Source organism: Euprymna scolopes, chromosome 15, assembly GCF_053919585.1.
Source record: "Euprymna scolopes isolate OS-2025 chromosome 15, ASM5391958v1, whole genome shotgun sequence".
NCBI lineage: Eukaryota > Metazoa > Mollusca > Cephalopoda > Sepiida > Sepiolidae > Euprymna > Euprymna scolopes.
This window is the reverse complement of record NC_136496.1, coordinates 36401709-36421265: the sequence shown is the minus strand read 5'-3', so window position 1 is coordinate 36421265 and position 19557 is coordinate 36401709. Positions and strand designations below refer to the sequence as shown.

At 33.5% G+C, this 19557-nt stretch overlaps 1 protein-coding gene across 1 annotated transcript in view; it reads right to left on the bottom strand.

The window, feature by feature from the left end:
* Positions 1-19557, bottom strand: part of LOC145293783 (DDB1- and CUL4-associated factor 1-like) — a 156292-nt gene that overhangs the window by 115213 nt on the left and 21522 nt on the right. Inside the window, exon 2 of the mRNA XM_080140323.1 lies at positions 14224-14300. Coding sequence (XP_079996449.1) covers positions 14224-14300 — 77 coding nt within the window. The remainder of the gene's footprint in view (positions 1-14223; positions 14301-19557) is intronic.

Here is a 19557-nt window from a genome sequence, read left to right as displayed (position 1 = left end):
TCTAATTTTAAAATAATCCATTCTTACATGATGTTTTTATACTGAAGTGACAGGGACGAGAGGGGGTAGAAAAAAAAAAAAGAAACATTTGTCCATTGTAAATGTAATCTTATTGACTTAAACTGTTTGTTTTTGTTATCTCAACAGCACTTAACTGGATTCAATGGACACAGTTGGCCTTCAACATTCAACAACTGATCAAATAAATCAAAAACTTTTTTTTTTGTTCAGTCAAAAAGTAAAAAAGAAAAAGAAAAAAAAGGGGGGGGGGGCTTACTTTCTGCCCTACATGTCAGATGCTCTCACATATATAAACAATATTATCACAGATTTTCTTATCCTCCCTCACTTCCAGTCAAGATAAAGTGGGGAAGGGTAAAGAGAGAAGATGGTGAGGATTTATTCTTTTAGGTTTTTTTTTTGGGGGGGGGGGTTAGTTTTCAAAATAGTTCTAGCATGAGTAACGACGTCCACCATTTGCATTATTTACAGAAAGTGATGGTTGATAATGAAAACAAAATCATTCAAAATGGTGTAAACTTATAGGACTGCAATCTCTCAGCAGAAGAATGTATTGATTTTTATATTAAACTAGCCTGGGTGCCCGGCATTGCCCGGGTGTTTGGAGGTGTGTGTTGAGAGAAAAAAAAAAAAGGTAGTAGGCAGGCTGGCTCGAACCCATGATGCGAAGGAGACAATGAACATGAAAGAAAAAAAAAAAAAAACTGACGTCTTTGCTATTTGCGCCCATCGCCAAACTGGAAGTGACGTAGGTTTAAATTAAGGCTAGACAATCGAAAAGAGGGGATGCCTTTCAAAAATATCGGCGAAAAAAGTGACCCCTCCCTGTAGAAAAGTGCCCAGTTAAGAGTGTAGGAATTAATGTTTTGGGCCAATTTTTCGATATTTGTCATCCGAAGGGTCAAGCTTCAAAATGATCCTGATCTTGTGAAAATCCATTGCCTCTGTCGAAAGTTAGGCAGATATACAAACATTTAAACAGACAGGTAAGATTTATATTATAGATTTTTTTAATTAGTACTAGCGGGGGTACCCGGCGTTGCCCGGGTGTTTGGGGGGGGGGGGTGTAGGAGAGGGTGACCTTGTTTTAATATTATAAAAAAAAACACAATGTTAAGAAAAATTGGAAAAACCAAACCAAAACAAAGCAAACAAAAAAAAAAAAAAAAAAAAAAAAAAAAAAAAGGTGTGAAAGAGGAAAAAAAAAGTTTAAGTAGAAAGACGAAAGACAGGCTCGAACCCGAAGCATTGAGGCTAAGGCGGAAAAAAAATGCCCGACACATTACCCCTACGCCAAAGAGACATACACTTAATAACGGATAAAATTAAACCATAACCTTTTCTAGGTCAAACATGACGTCATTGTAGCAGGAGCAGAGAAAATGAAGGAAAGATTTTTTCTGCACCCTCCTTGTAGAAAAGGGCTCAATTTAGGGTGAAGGAATTAATGTTTTTGGCCAATTTTTCGATATTTGTCGGGGGAAGGTTGGAGCTTTAAAATGATACCTATCTGGTGAAAATCCGTGGCCCGTGTTGAAAGTTTTTGAAAAAAAAAAAAAAAAAAAAAAAAAAAAGACATCTCATTCGAACCCAAAACCTTTAGATAATGAAGGCGTGCTGTAAGCAACTGAGCTAAGACGACGTTGACAAAATTGTGTCGTTTTTTTTTTAAGATTCAAAGTAAATCATGTTCCGACGTCGTATGAGAGAACGGTTTTTGCTGACCCCTCCCTGTAGAAAACTAATGATTTTAAAGTGAAGAAATTAATGTTTTGACCAATTTTTCGTATTTGTCCGGCGAAGGTTGGCACTTTAAAATTATACTGATCTTGTGAAAATCCGTGACCCGTGTTGAAAGTTTTTGCGAGATATACAAACACACATATATACACACATTTTCGCTTTTATATACATAGATAGACTAGCGGGGGGGGGGGGGTTTATATACATAGATAGACTAGCGGGGGGGGGGGTGTTTATAGGTGTGTGTGTTAGATCAAAACAACCGTTTTAAAAAAAAACGTTGGCCAGGTGTTCAGAGGTGTAAAAGAAAAAAAGGTTTTAGTAGGAAAGTAGGCTTGAACCCCGAACCTTTGATGTGGAGATGGAAACGAAATGGAAAAAAACCCTGGGACCTAGCCATCTCGGCCACGAGAGAAGAGGAATGAAAAACCTCTTAATTTAACGTTTATAAAATGAAATTAACAGGTGCGAGAACCTTAAGTTGCGTGATGTTTGACCTTGAAACATGACGCGGCTGCAAGCCAGTTTTTGCTTGTTTTATACTGAAAAGCAAAAGATACACGGGACGCTCTAAAAATCTGGAAAAAATAACGCGTGAAAGTCGGGCAAATTAAATAGACAGGCGACCCCCATTGTAACTCATATGTATTATAATTTAGATGTGATATAAAAAGTTTTAAAGAATGAGCCAACCAAAAAGTCCCGCGAAAAAAGCCTTTTACAGACATACACAAAAAACAAACACACATACATACATTTTCGCTTTTATATATATAGATAAACTAGCGGGGGATAACCAGCGTTGCCCGGGTGTTTGGAAGTGTGTGTGGTCACCCAGGTGTTTGTGTCGGTGGGGGTTAAAATAAAATTTTAAAAAAAAAAGTTTTCGTAGGTAAGTATGAAGGCTCGAACCTGAACCCTTGAAGCAAAGTTGGAAATTAAAGTGTGAGAAAAAAAAAAAAAAAAAAACGTGCGACGTTAACGATTGGGCCACCACGAAATACTAACGGAAACACGTTTGAATTTATTTAAGTATTTAGAATTGGCAGGTTCCTGTTTTAATGACTTAATGAGGTCAACTTTGACTGCGGGGCAGTTTTTATTTACTGCGGGAACGCTTTTTTATTTTTATTTTGTTTCCTCAAGATGTTGGGGGGAAGAGGGGCCAGCTCCCTATAACAAGGGGATTGTCCAAATTGAATAGCAATTGTCTGATATAAGGAGAAACTCCACACTAATCAAAGCTGATTGCTTTTGGACTGTTCCGGCGATCGCACCGGGAACAATGCCTTAAGCTCCGTTTCGCTTTTATTATACGAAAAAACTTAATACACATGCGGCAATCGAAAATTGTTGAATATTTATCTTCATCGGGCAAATTAAATAGACAGGCGACCCCGGCTGTTAACGCGTAGATATTATCATTTAGGCGCGATATAAAAAGTTTTAAGTTGTGGGGCGACCAATCGGTTCTCAGAGAGAAGCCTTTCTTGGACATACACGAAAATGCACGCACACACACACACATTTTTCCTTTTATATTTATAGATTACTGGGGGGGGGGGGTACCCGGCGTTGCCCGGGTGTTTAGGGGTGTGTGTGTGTAGGGGGGGGGGAAACTTCTTAAAACATCGGATAAATCCAAACAGAAAAAACAGCCAACGAACGTAAAACTTCTTAAAAAAAAAGAAAAAAAAAAAAAAAATTGGAAAAACAAACCTCCTTCCCCCCCCCCCTCAAAAAAGGACACCGTTGCCCGGGTGTTTGGAAGTGTGTATGTAGGGATGGGACAAAGAATAAGCGAATTAATACCCTGTTTGGGGGTATCCGGCGTTTCCCGAGTGTTTGGAGATGTGTTTAGGGAGAGGGGGGGGCTAAAGAACTTCTTAAAAAATCGAAAAAACGCAAAAAAAAAGAAAAAAAAAAAAAAAACCCAACGAACGTAAAACTTTTTTTTTTTAAATCGGAAAAACAAACCCCCTCCCCTAAAAAAAGGATGGCGTTGCCCAGGTGGTTTGGAGGTGTGTATGTAAGGGGGGGGGAAGAATAAGTGCACTAATAACCCCGTTTAAACTTTTTAAAAAAAAATCGGAAAAAACAAAAATAAAACAGCGAACGGACGTAAAACCTCTTTAAAACAATCGGATAAACAAAAAAAAAAAAAAACAGCGAAAAGCGAAAAAAAAAAAATGGCGAAAAGCGGAAAAAAAAAAAAAATGGCGAAAAGCGGAAAAAAAAAAAAACGGCGAAAAGCGAAAAAAAAAAAAAAAAAAAAACGGCGAAAAGCGAAAAAAAAAAAAAAAAAAAAACGGCGAAAAGCGAAAAAAAAAAAAAAAAAAAAAAAAAACGGCGAAAAGCGAAAAAAAAACCAGCGAAAAGCGAAAAAAAAACCAGCGAAAAGCGAAAAAAAAACACGGCGAAAAGCGAAAAAAAAAAAAAAATGGCGAAAAGCGAGAAAAAAAAAAACAGGGAAAAGCGAAAAAAAAACAGGGAAAAACGAAAAAAAAAAAAAACAGCGGAAAGAAAAAAAAAACAGCGAAAAGAAAAAAAAAACAGCGAAAAGAAAAAAAAACAGCGAAAAGAAAAAAAAACAGCGAAAAGAAAAAAAAACAGCGAAAAGAAAAAAAAACAGCGAAAAGAAAAAAAAACAGCGAAAAAAAAACAGCGAAGAGCAAAAAAAAAAACAGCGAAAAGCAAAAAAAAAAAAAAAACAGCGAAAAGCAAAAAAAAAACAGCGAAAAGCAAAAAAAAAACAGCGAAAAGCAAAAAAAAAACAGCGAAAAGCAAAAAAAAAACAGCGAAAAGCAAAAAAAAAAAAAAACAGCGAAAAGCAAAAAAAAAAAACAGCGAAAAGCAAAAAAAAAAACAGCGAAAAGCAAAAAAAAAAACAGCGAAAAGCAAAAAAAAAAACAGCGAAAAGCAAAAAAAAAAAACAGCGAAAAGCAAAAAAAAAAAAAAAAAAAAAGCGAAAAGAAAAAAAAACAGCGAAAAGAAAAAAAAAACGGCGAAAAGAAAAAAAAAACAGCGAAAAGAAAAAAAAAAAACGAAAAGTAAAAAAAAAAAAAAAAAAAAAAAAAAAAAAAATGGTATAAATAACCTCGTTTCAATATTAAATGTTTAAAAATTGAAAAAAAAAGTATATCTGATAACTGGGATCGAACCTGAAATCTTTAGATAACGACGCTGTCACTTAACCCATCACACTACAGACTCGTGGATGAAAATAGGTCGGTTTTTATAAGATTTAAAACGAATTCAATGTATAACGTCTTTTGCACGTAATGACGCATCCGTAAAGCAATCTTATCATGAAGATACCATTTTTTTTTTCACCCCTCCTTGTAAAAAAGAAAGCTGTTAAGGATGAAGGAATTAATGTTTTTGCCCAATTTTTTGATATTTGTCATCCAAGATGTGGAGATTCAAAATGATACCAAACTCATGAAAATCCGTGTCAAAAGTTTGTCTTTTTTTACTCACACACACACATTTTGCCTTTTATATATATATATAACCCCTCCCTCTATGTAACCAAGTACCGACCACAGAACTGAGGGCCCCCCCCCCCTTTTCCACACTGGGCACTTGCAGCTTCAGACGTATTCACCGCTTCTATAACACCCCCTACCAGTCTTCCTTGCAAATAATATTCACACATTCTTCCTGGCGATGTCTTCTTGGAAAGACAAAAAGCACCACCGCGATCAACTTCAAACTACACATGGGACTAATATTCTTTCGATCTACGCACTAAAAAAATATCAGAAAAATTGAAAAAAATAAAAACTATAAGTAAATGGAAGCTCCGTTGACTTTAACGTTTGTTTAAATGAAAGAATGCTGCCTAAATACACACACTTAAAATATTTAAACAGTTAAAGTATTTGTTGAGTAAATTGAAAATCATAAAACCAAAGTAGATTAATAGAGAATATCCAAAAACAACTTCAGTAATATATTGTGACCGGTTCTGCGCATGCGCCAGATGACATCATGACCTGATTTACTTTAAATAGTTGAAAAACTGAACAAATTTCATGTACGTCGTGTTAGGTTAGTTGATTAGCGCGTTGGTTAATTATCTAAATGTTTGGGTTCGAATTATGGTGTGAGCTGTCTTTTTTTTTTTTTCCTCGATTTTTTAAATTTAAATATTGAACCAGTGTTATTTAAGCCATTTTTCACGTTTTTGTTTTTTTTTTTTTTTTTTTTACTTTGCTTATCCACCCCCAACCACACACCCAAAAACACCCGGGTACCCACCGATTTTTTTTAAATTTTAATATCAAAACAGGCTTATTTAAGCCATTTTTCACGTGTTCGTTTTTCTGTTTTCATCGTTCGTTTGCCGTACGTCAGTTTTTTGTGTTTTTTTTTTTCAATGTTTTGATTACCCCCCCCCCTTCTTTACTTCGCTTATAACAATGCTTACGTCGTAGTCGTAACGCTCGACGACTTCCGTGTGCACATCTGTCAATTTGGTTCTTAAATAAATTCAAACATCTTTCACTAACTCATTCTGGCTGGCTGATTTTATTTTCAAACTTCGCCTCAGGGCTACGGGTTCGATCCTACCCCCACCGGTTTCTTTTTTATTTAACACCACACACACTTCCAAACACCCAGGCAACGCCGGGTACCCCCAATAGTGAGTAAATAAAAATGTAAATAAATATATTAATAACAAAGGAAACGGGTTATAAGTAGAATAATGGATTCATCTGAACCATATAAATACAGCAGATTTTTTCTCTTGAGACAAGGACGAATGACACTGGTAAGGAAGCTTTTTTTTTTTCTTTTAATAGATTCGCCTAATCTACAGCAAAATAAAAAAAAAATAGATCTAATATCTGCCACTTTTGTTTTTTATATATATAGATTAAAAGTAAAATGTGCAAAACATTTTTTTAAAAAAAAAAAAAGGGGGGGGGAGAAAAAATAAAAGGGGAAGTCAGCTGATCGGTTCCATCAAAGTTGTATTGAGTGATTTAAAAAGGAAAAATCCAAAATACATTACATTATGATGATGGGGGGGTAGATCATCTTTTCAAGAGGATGGCATTAAGGTTTTCGTAGAGATCACAACATGCACATTTGAAGTAAAATAACATTTCTTGACTGTTGAGCTGATTTGTTTGGCGAATCTGCTCACTTACTGTCCCCAACCACAGTAAACGAAGATATATTGGGTATTTAGTCATTGTTTTAACTTTAGTTTCAGAAACCTCAATACTTTCTTTGCATAACTGACCTAATCACATCAAGGTTACCTATTCTTGGATAGGGTATCAGTAATTATTTTAAATTCCCCATCCAATTTTTATTTTGAAGAAATCATCAGGTCACAATATATTAAGGTCCAAATAAAATTGATCTTACATTTTATGGGGGCAAAATAAATCCCAGCGTGTATACAGTCCTGTAAATGCGGATTTGCAGTATATCTAGATGGTGCTTTTGTTATTAATACATCAAGGAAAGCTATGGACGAGTCTCCTTCATAAGTATACTTTAACGCGGGATGCATTTTGTTGAGTAGGGAGAAAAATTATTTTCCTTCGTTCAGTTATTGAAGGGAGGAAATGTATCGTCCACATATAAAAAATAGACCAATTCATGGGTCCAACAGCACGTACCTAACAAAAACAGAAATGTGACATACAGAGTAACAGATGTATTTGCCAATACATAAATCTTATTGAAAAACACTTCTCTTTAACAAATTCCTTATAAAAAAATCTTTAATATAAAGAACTTAAAACTGTTTTATAGTTGCTGTGAAAACTTAGAGATAAAAAATAACCAGCATCAAAACAAAAATAACAAAAAAAAATATAATTAGAAAAACTAATGATAAATCGTAATAGAAATAAAAACACTAATAATGAACAAAAAGAAAGAAAGTAAAATGTAGGCACTCTGCATTGTTTAACCAGACTACAATATTTGTTAAAAGAAAAACCGAATAACAAAAAATATTTCATAGAAATGACCTCTAGATTTTAAGAGTAGATATTAGTGATGGAACGATTCCAATATTTTTCCTGATTCTGATACAATTACAGATTCCACGCTAAATTACTGATTTCGAGTCTTTATAAATCTCTAATTATTTACCTATAAGATTGTTATTTTTCCTGATTTCCGTAAAAACACGCGTTAAATGTGCAGATATTTTCCTAAACGTCAAAATATACTTGTGAAGGATGATCCATCGATTTTAGCTTTACTATTATTTTAAAATCTATAAATATTATTTTGTCATTATTAACAGTAATGAAAAACTTTTACTTTAAACAAAATCAATTAAAAAAGACAATTAAAAGAATCATTTTGGTATTGGAAAATAGGCATAAATTTTTCTGATTCTGATACCAATTCCACCAAATCTTCCGATTAATCACTCCAACACTAGTAGGTATTATGATCACAGAAGTATATTCAAAAAGAAAAGAAAAAAAAAAAACACTGAATAAAAACTGGGAGCTCAAGGAACGTAGATAATCACCAATAGAGTGGAAAATAGTATGGCAAGCCAGCACATGCAGAAACTCAAGGGAGAGAGATAAAGAGTAATAGCTGTTAATGCCTGAACCAGGCAGAACACCATTTGAATGAATGAATACAAATAGAAATTGAAAACCTAAAGGGATACAATTTTAAAACAAATAGAATTATTTCTTTTTATAAGACTTTCAATATTTAAAAAAAAAAAAAAAAAAACTTTAAAACAAGATTTTGTATTTATATTTTTCTTTCCTTACCTTCCATTAATACCAACAGAATGAGGGGGGGGGGAACTACAAAGTTTTGCTCTGAAAAAAATATTTTGAAATATTTTCAATATTTAATATTTTTTTCAAAACAAGACTTGGTTTACAACAAATAAAAAAATAAATGATTTTCTACATTTTAAAATTGCATCATTTTTGGTCTTCAATTTCTATTTTAAAAATTCATACATATATAATGAATCAAATGATGTGGACACATACCTTTAATCAATTTTCTAAAAATTATCTTTCCTGAAGACATTCCAGAAAACAGATTAAGAATATCGATTCCTAGTGCAAAAAAAAGTGAAACGAAGGATACTAATAAGATAATACAAGTAATGGTAATTATTATGATAGATTTTTGATTCCATACACTTCTCCATCTTTATGGTTTTCATATACTTTTACTCTTTACCCATGACCTAAACTGGTTTTATTCACCACTCAACTATATTATTATGCATGACAAAAGATTATATATTATTCATTCTTTGGTTTTGTTTGATAGAGCAAATTTCAACAGTGCATAATTATTTAAGAAAAGCATTTATTTATTAATAAGGTTAGAAGATCAGGTCAAAATAACATTTGCTAAGTTTCAAGCCTGGAGCGGGCAAGAAAACTAATATTTCATTGGGTTTGTTTATTTTATAAACAAGTTGCTCAGGCTATTTTCATTTTTGTTCTGGATCTGCTCTAGGTTTGAAATTCATCAAATTTTGTTGATTTATCCCAATCTTATGAAACCTTAATACACAAATGAATAGCTGATACTCAAAATGTTTATACATTTCGAGCATCGGCTATACATTTTGCACATCCCTATTTTAGTTCTTAGGTCTCTCCCGCTGCAACAACTTAGACACCGGGGTCGGAAAGTGAGATTAAGAAGTCATTGGCCCCCTAAAGGGGCACTAATCTGCAAAAAGTGCCTGGGCAGCCCTGTTGGCATTCCTCCAGTAAGGGTGCGTCAGGCAATTAGCAATAAACTATCCCCTTCTCAAAAAAAAAAAAAAAAAAAAAAAAAAAAAAAAAAAAAAAAAAAAAAGAGAGACGACAAAGCCTGAAATGGTCTGATCTCTTGATTTGGGGGCTGAGGATAAAAATCCCTAGCCAAGTATGAATTCAGGTTTTGAAACATGATGTTAATTAAATCTATGACATCACACCTAAGGTATAATTATTTTGTTTAGGTAATATTTTAAGCTATATTTATAAGAATAGCCAAGTAGGTCAGTTGATTAGAATTTCAGATAGAAGATCTCAAGGTTTAAACTTCAGATCTTGGCATTTGTTTACTGGAAATTTATTTTTCACTATTAACGCAATATTCTCCATTTCTAAAAGTAGTTAACATGTCGACATTTCAAAAGGAAACAAACCCAGCAATGTATTTATCAAGTTTTTTAAAACATAAATGTGACTCTTGTACATGTAATATCTATTTATAAAAGATCCAATTTAAAATGTGTGAAATCAGTGTTGTTTTTTTTTCATTTCCCTTAGCGACACCAGTTAACTTTGAATTACTTGCATATTTCATTGTTGGTGACTAGGTGATCTCGTTCTTTTAAGAGAGGGGGTGGAGAGGCTAACATCAAAGTCACAGACGTTATACAACTACTACACAATACAGCCAAAGATTTGACAACTTTTCTTATATAAAAAGTATCAGATACAAGTTTGTACGTCCCAGCATAACATCAACTGTGTTTTGCTATGTTTATTTGCAATTTTTGTTTTGTTATATCATTAAACCTAAAAAGATTCCATCCTGAAAAGTAGAAAGTCGACTAACATAAAATGTTCAAATGAATACATCATGCCTGTCACAACTATAACATGCGATAATGAAACGTGTAGCAAAAAAATCTAAGAATGATACAACACAAAATAAACCACATTATGATCAGAATCAGTTTACATGAGAGAAAAAGAAACACCTGAATTAAACAAACTGGAATTATCATCATCATCATCATCACCATATGAATGATAAAATATAGATGAGCAGGTCACCTTTTGAAATAGACTAATAGCAGGTGGACATGCGATGAAAAAAAACCCAGTGGAGAACAGACCTCAACAACCAACTAGAACCTACATGACCACACCTAGTTAGGGACAAAAAGTGAAAACAAGGGATTCCTCCACCAGGAGTGATCAAAAATCCTGATAATGAAAAAGATTCAAATTTGATTATGCGAAAAGGAATTAATGTGTACTAGATGAAAATACATTTAAAAGATTGGGGTTTGGGGGGGGGCAGTATTTTACAAATATTACCAAATTTTTCTAAGTTTAAATCAAAACCTTACTTTAAAAAAAAAAAATAAAATAAAAAGTTTAAATTGATTAAAAATATAGTCTATTTTGAAAATATTTGTAATAGTTAATTTTCAGTCATTAATTTGTATAAGTAAAAATAAGAAAATAAATAAGAAATTTGTTGCTTATTTACTTGCCTTCCCACAAGGAGATAATTGTTATTTTATCAACTTGCATGGAAAGATGTTTAAAACCGTTTGAATTATGCAAATACCATCAGAAGTTCAAAAGTTATGAGAATTTTAAGTGCCAAAAATTAGACTTTTCCTTGGACATTTTTCTTTAGAAAAAGTGGGCTAAATTACGGACTTGAACATTTCAAGAAATTCGGTAATTTCGCCACCGCTTATTTATTTTTCAAGCTATTCTCATGAAACTTGGCACTCTTATTTAAAATTGTGTGCTCTTTCTGATTATGCAGTCGAATCTGATTCATCTCTTTACCATAAGCCATGAATTATAAATTAAGTTCTACAAATTTCAATTTTTTTTTTAAACTGGCGCATGGTATCATACAGTGAATTATTATAGTGGTATTTAAATATAGCTTTATTGAGAATAGGCAAAGAAGAACTTAATCTTGAGTGTAGCTATTGAATGCCTAAAGCACATTTATGGCCGGTATTTACTACTCACTCAAAGAAAAAAAAAAAAATTGAGTAGATATGAATTAATCTCAGAAATAAATCGAAGAAAATTTTTCATATAGATTTTGGATCTCTGTAAAAGATGGAAATTCACATAGTCGACCAGAACTTATGAATTTTGTGACCAGTCCAATTTTCGATTTTGTAAATCCTCTCTATCTGGCCCAAAATATACCCCTATTTTCTGAGATGCAACCATAAATCATACTCTACATGAATCCTTGATGTAGCTTTCACAGTACCAGGATACCAGGAATCCTGATAAGCAACAACTATATATTCACCAGTTGATGGTAATTTTTGTCATTTCTATTGTTTTACTGAAAATTCAACTATGTAAACAAAGAAATAAAACGGTAATTTTTTACCTTGTTTCCACCTTAACATTTAAAATGATTACTTTTATAGGTTTTAGGGTATGCCGAAAACAAATATCGCATTTAAATTTTCTGCAAATAAGTAGTTTTACGTATATTAAGCAATGTCATTTCTTCACTGGTGGCCATCTTGGTACACGCGAACGCAAACGTAACCCCAAGAAACTATGCGCAAATGCACGTACCAAGATGGCCACCAGCAATAACATAAGAAATAATATTGCTTAATATCCGGAAAGCTACTTATTTGCGAGAAATTTAAATGCAACATTCGTTTTCAGTATACTCGAAAACCTTAAAAGGTAATCATTTTAAAGAAAAATGTTAAGGTGGAAACAAGGTAAAAATTTACAAAATGCATTACATTGTTATCGAACCAACTAATTATTATTATTTAGATATCCTCAGTTAAATAAAAAAAAGAAAGAAAAAAACGGGTTTGTTTTACAGATTCGAAAAAATGGTCTTGACAATGAGTTAAAAATAAATTCAAGTTTCACGATATATTTAATTGTTAGGTGAAAGTCAAAAATAGTAACAAAACACCCTTCCTTCCCCATGTCAAGAATGGGTTTCTAAATAATATTATTTCAGCATGGTAGCATAAGTACCTTTTATTTGTTATATATTTGTGGTACTTGTACAGTTTAATCAAGACATTAAAAAATGAAAATATCGAGGAAAAAAAAAAAAAAGGGGGGTTATATTGTACATATCCGTTTTGAACTGAAGATCTCTGGAAAAAAATTTAACTTAATTTGATCAAGTAGCTTTTGTTTTTGTTACAGTGGAAAAAACACGTTTTATGAAAGCACGTTGAAGGCAGACATCTTGGATTTTTAAAAAATTTTGTTTGAATTTTAGAAACGCCATGGGAGCTAACTCCAGTTAAAGCGCCGACACTCCCTCCCCATCTTTAATACTAGCTTTTCTTCCTAGAAAAAAAAAAAAAAAAAAAAAAATCGAACCTTTTGCTCGGTATCATAAATTGTTTTTTCGCTGTAAAACAAAAACTAGTTGATGAAATTAAGTGAAATTTTTTTTCGGAGAACTTCATTCCATAACAGATATGTACAATTTAAACATTTTTTGATATTTTCATTTTTTAATGTCTTGATTAGACTGTACAAGTACCATATTTGTTTCTTTACCACTAAAAAACAATTCTACCGTAAGTACAAGTAACAAGTTATAAATACAATGATAACAGAAACGCATGTACTTAGTACATTTTGTTGTTTTTTAACGCTTTTAGTACATGTGTACTAAAAGCGTTAAAAACAAAATAGTATTGTTTGGAAATAAAATTTGAAGATAATTTTTTTAAATTGACAAACTCAGAATAAAAAATGACTAGTCTACTAAAACGAAAGCAGAAAAACAGTTTTCTATTTTTAAGAGAATACTTTAGTCAGTTCAGTGTAAGCGGATTTGAACTTAAAATTTTTTTTTTTTTTTTTTTACATAGGCATCACCTCTTATCAAGGCCCAGAGACCACTAGGGTTAAAGAGTGTACAGTAGTCAATTAGACAATATAGTAATTGTTAGTAATGGAAATTTGGTTTTGTTAACTTAAGTGGAACGGCTCATAAAGATAACATTTTAAAGAAATTTCCACATAATAATTATCAAATATTTACATATTATACATGAAAATAATTCTGAAACTATTATCTATATGAAAATGGATGATATATACCAATTTATCTTATCAATTTTGAAATATTCTTTGTCAACTTTGCTCGGTCGTAACTTTGCTTCCTGTGGTCGTAAAAATATAAATCTAAGTCCAGTAGAAATGGACTTCTATGCTTATATAGCCTGTATAATTTCAGCCATATCCAATCAAATTTAACCTCACGCATGTGTATCCAAACATAACATGGAATGTAAACACTGAAAAAACAGTTTCCCTTTTTGCTGTCATCATTTTTTACTGTTTTTTCATTTTTAACTTGGAGCATAAAAACATTGAACGCATAAAAGCAAAAGATATGACTTGTTGAAGCACATTAGGTATGTAATATTGCCGATGTCCACGAAAATACAGCATACGCTTGTAATGCTATTTAATGAGGAAAATTCAGTTCCCAAAACGGCACACTGAATTCAAACAAAAATGAAACAAAAATTAAAATTGCCTCAATCTAGAAAGATTTTTTTTACTGATAGAGGGCAGATTAGACTAAGTGTAGCCTCAAAAGAGATACTACACTGTTCTTAGACAGAAGGCCAAGGAACCGTTGTTAATTTTGGAGGGGGGGGGTTACAAATTAATTTTACTGAATAAATCAAATTTAGAAAACAAAAAAAAAAGCACAAATTACCTGGATGCCTGTCATCAAAAGGATCTGGATCCATTTTGAAATATGCTTCTGTCTCTTTCTCTATCAATTCCGCCATCCTAAAATAAACAAAGAAAATAAAAACAATTATATTTCTGTCCTCATTTGTTTTATGACATGATTTTTGAAAAAGAATGCGGGGGAGGGGGGGGTCTATTTCATTTAGTGGCTCTGTTGACAAAAAAAAAAGTACATTTGAATTTGCAAACAGATTTTTTTTTATATAGATTTAAAAAAATTTAATTGGCTTTTAATTTTAATGCTTTATCTTGGTATTTAAAAAAATTTTAAATATTGCACAAGAGCTCGAATTTAAACTTGTTTTTACATTTTATTTATATTTTATCGAAGGAAGATTATACAATAATTAAACAATTTAATCAAATTAATTTTGGAGAAAAAAAGCATATGTCTTTAAGTAACTTAGTGTGTTTAATATTTAATTATAAATTTTAAAGACTCTGGTATTAACATGACAGATTTTGTTTTTGTCTCCACCCCTTCCCATGAAACTTTCAAAGATGACCCAAAAGAAAATGTCAAACTATAAGAGTTTACGAACATGGCAAACTGATGCATTGTGGTTCATATTTCATAGCTTGGATCAAACTTTAATTATGAAATCAATTCTGAATTTTTTTAGAGGAGGGCTGATTGTTTTTATTACTTGTATTAATCGGACTATTGTTCTTATCTTTATGCAACATTTCAATTAATTATTATGAAACTTTCAAATAAATTGACAACTAATATTTAATATTACAACACATAAAATATTAAAATATATACATTTTTGTGTAAAATATTAGAAAAAAAGTTATAATTCCCAAGAAATATAAGTTTATAGTGAAGTGGTTTGAAAAAATAATTAAAAAATGAAACCTCACTTTATAATTAAAAAAAGATCAAATTTAACACTAGTCAATGCAAGTATTTTTTATTTTTAATGTGTACTCGCTATTTTGCTTTGTTGGTTTCATTTAAGTTAAAGTATTTTTATAAACTTTTAAAATGATAACTTTTTGTTTTTAACAACTTTCAAAACGAAATATTTTAATAATAGTACTATACTGTACATTTACAATTTCGTAAATAAAAATAAAAAAATCTTTTTTCTTTTTAATTTAAAAATAATTCTGTGAAGTTTCCAATGTAAAAGTGAAGCAAGAAAACCTGTTGGTTAAACTACTCATCTCTACCTGGCATCATACAAGAACTTTATCTTCCATGAATTCCATTCTGAAAATTCTGGCAAAGTATGAGAACCTTGTCTTTTATGAATGCTAGTTGTTAAAAATGACAGCAGTATATCATTTCGTAGTTATGATCCAAGATCTCCTACAGGAAATTACAGTAGGCAACTGTATTATTATTTTAACCCTTTCAGATAAAGAGTATCCTAAATAACAACCCACCACATGACTCCTCTACAGAGTTGATGCTGTAAACGTTGATGATGCTTGTTACAGTCATTGACAAGATCTTATTCAGAGTTATCAAATTTTCTCTAATAGACAACACCTTACATCTGAGCAAACTACAAAAGCGATAGCAGCCAACAACTCTTTCTCTTTGACGGAATGGTCATTACTGACCAGCCATGGTACTCTTCACGAATCATCACCATTGACTCCGGTTCTGCGCCATTCTGAGCAGCTCAGCCATGCTAATGTCCACAATGTCCTTCACATTGTCGGACATTCTTGTTTTTGGTCTTCTACATCCTCTTTTGCCAAGGGTTGCACCAAAGAGAAAATCTTTTGTTGAGCCATCTCCTCTGGCTACATGTCCCAAAAAATCACAATTTCCTGTCATTGATGTTGTCTAGTAGTCTTCGGCATGGTCCAATCTTCTCCAGGTTCCATTCGTTCGTACGTTTGTCCACCCAGATTACACAAAGAAGTCTACGGTAGCACCAGAATTCAAAAGCAGCAATTTTTCTCGTTGACTTTCTTCAAGACCCAACATTCTATTCTATATGTTGCTACTGAGAATACCAACGCTTGCAGGAGTCATTTCTTTGTGCATTGTGAAATGACTCCGTCTTTCCAGATATTGTATTGGTTAGCGCAATCATTGCCAACACCAGCAGCAGAAAAAAAATAAATAAATAAAAAAAAAAACAATTTCTGTAAAATACTCAATTTTGATTGGCTAAATACTTAATTTCAATTGGTTACTGAAATCAGACTTCAACCAATTAAATAAAGGGGCTTTGGGAGTTTAGCACAAAGTAGTGATCGGTTGAAAAGAAAAGGGGCAAGAGTATCTCCTTGTAGAACTCCAGTGCAGATGTTGAAAAATTCAGTGGCCCCATCTGGGAACCTGACCATTGCTCGAGTGTGCTCATATAGCATCATGATAGCATTGACGACTTCATTTGGAATGCCATATGCTTTTAATATGGTCGCCATTTTTCCTCTATGTACGGAGTCGAATGCTTTGGAGAAATCTACAAAGATCATGACTGCCTCAATGATTTTTGTTTTGACTCTTTCAATTAGTCTCCTAACAGTAAGTATTTGACTAGTAGTAGAGAGATTCTTTCTAAATCTATTTTGGTTCTTCCTGAGCACTTCTTCGATATTTGGTTGGATACGGTTGAGAAGCATGGTATTGTAGATTTTTGCTGCAATTGAAGTGTTATTCCTCTGTAGTTGCTTGGTATGCTTAGGTCACCCTTCTTGGGGAAGGGAAGTATGCATCCTTCCCTCCATATATTAATTTTTTGATTATATACAGAATTGCATGAATTAAGAAGTATGTCCTTGAAACCACCTGTCTTCCATACTTCAGGAGGTATGTTATCTAAGCCTGCAGCTTTACAATTCTTGGTCTTCTTTAGGACATTTAAAAGTTCCTCCATTGTAAAATCACCCTTCTCAATATCGAGTTCCTGTACAACAATCGGCTGAATTGGTTGGTCTGTCACTTCTGATTTGCTTCCAAGTAGCTTTTCAAAATGTGCTTTCCATTTCGAATATGCATTTTCTGGGTTGTTTGCCTTTAACTTAGCTTTGGCAAGTTGTTTGTGCTAGATATCTCATTTACTACTTGCTGAGCCAGATATGATTGTTTGTTATACGCATCATTCTGGATTCGATCTATTTGTTGTTGAACATACTCCTGTTGTTCTGATAGGTACATCATACTAAGCTCTTGCCTGTTTTCTTTTCATTGTCTGTCTTGACTTTGTACTTCGCACCTCTGTTGATATACACAACATGCTAGGCTTCACTCTAAATGAATCCAAAAATAAACGTCATCAATCAGCACACATAACTGATGCAGATTACGCAGACGATATTGCTTTGTTCGCGAACAACACTACTGATGCGCAAACACTATTACTTAAGTTAGAAAAGTCTGCAAATGACATTGATCTCCACATAAATGCGGATAAGACAAAGTTTATGACTTTCAATGTGAAAGGAGAGACCAGGGCTTTGGTTGGATCAACACTGAAAGAAGTCACTGAGTTTACGTATCTGGGCAGCAACATAGTTTCCACAGAGAGAGAGATATCGGAATTCGCATCTCAAAAGCATGGATCGCATTGGATGGGCTACATTCAGTATGGACTTCGAGACTAGCTGACAAACTGAAAAGGCAGTTCTTCAGGGCAGTGGTAGAGTCTGTCCTTGTTTACGGTGCTACAACCTGGACACTCCCCAAAAGATTGGAAAGAAAACTAGATGGCACATACACCCGTATGCTAAGAACAATATTAATTATATCTTGGCAAAATCATCCCACGAAGCAGCAACTTTATGGCAACCTACCTGCCATATCTAATACCACCAGAGAAAGACGCCTACGATTTGCCGGTCATTATCTGAGGAGCAAGCATGAATTGGTGAGTGATGTATTGCTATGGACTCCACGACATGGACGTGCAAGCAGAGGACGACCTAGATCCGCGTACATCCAACAAATAGCACACCACGCCAACTGTGAACCTGAAAATCTGAGGCAACTGATGGAAGACAGGAAACTCTGGAGAGGAAGAGTCATATGATGATGATGAGTGATTGATTACATAAGCAAAAACTTAAACACAGTAAAGAATGCAAGTCGACCTGCCATGTGAACCCTTGTCAGTCATAACTATGAAAAGGATTGTTCTATTATCAAATTATGATGAGGCCAACGAAACTTCAGGAACAAATGAATGACTTTTTTCTTTACATAGGCATAACAACTTATCAAGGCCGAGAGACCACTCAAGGATAAGAGTTAAAGAGTGTACAGTAGTCAAAAGGACAATATAGTAATCGATAGTAATGGAAGTTCGGTAAATTTGTTAACTTAAGTGGAACGGCTCATCAGAAACTTGTTCACGTTGGACTTGAAGACAACCATATTATAGACAGCTGGAAAGCAGGAAAATGGAAGACAATTCCACAGGCATGCAGTTCTAAGAAAGAAGCTTTGATCATGGAATCTACATTTAGGTTTAGGCACAGATAAAGAGTGGGGGGAATTATTGATAGTGTTTTCTGCTAGACGAGTGTTTCTTGTGAAAGTTTGGCAAGGAGGGACCATAGATTGAAGCTCAGTCGAACACTTTCCATGAAAATAACGATAAAGCAGAGACAAACTCGCAACATCTCTTCTATGAGATAGAGGTTGCAGCAAAGAGAAAAGGACATCTCCCACGAGGCCACGAAGTTTATTTTGGACTCTATCAAGGCAGGACAAGTTCTTTCTAGCAGCTCCTGCCGAGATGTGGCAACAGTATTCCATCCTTGGACGTACCTGGCTCTTATATAGATAGAGAATTGCATTAGCAGTGAGATATCTACTGGATCGATAGAAGGATCCCACCATTTTTCCAGCGGCCATGGCAACAGATTTGATGTACGTATTCCATTTAAGATCAAGAGTAAAGGTCAAGCCCAGAAGCTTGTCAAAACTTGAGGCCTTCCCAAGATGAGAGCCATTCATTTTAATTGATGCCAGATAGGGATCAGAATGTTGATGATGTAAAGATAGAAGCTTGGTTTTAGATGCATTAAAAGTAACCAGCCATTCCTTTTCCCATTGTACAACGTGATCAAGATCAGAGGAGAGAGCATCGGAGAGAACTTGGTCATTTACAGTCTTAGATGTGCTACCATAGATGGTAGTGTCATCAGCATAAATGTCTACAAATGATGTAAGGATGTGATTTGGAAGATCATTCATGTAGATCAGGAAGAGAGTTAGGCCCAGGATGGACCCCTGAGGGACTCCAGCATTAATACTGTGAGCTTCTGATTGCATCACCACAGACAATTACTTTCTTAGCAGTTTGGCTAGGAGCAAAATGTAGTA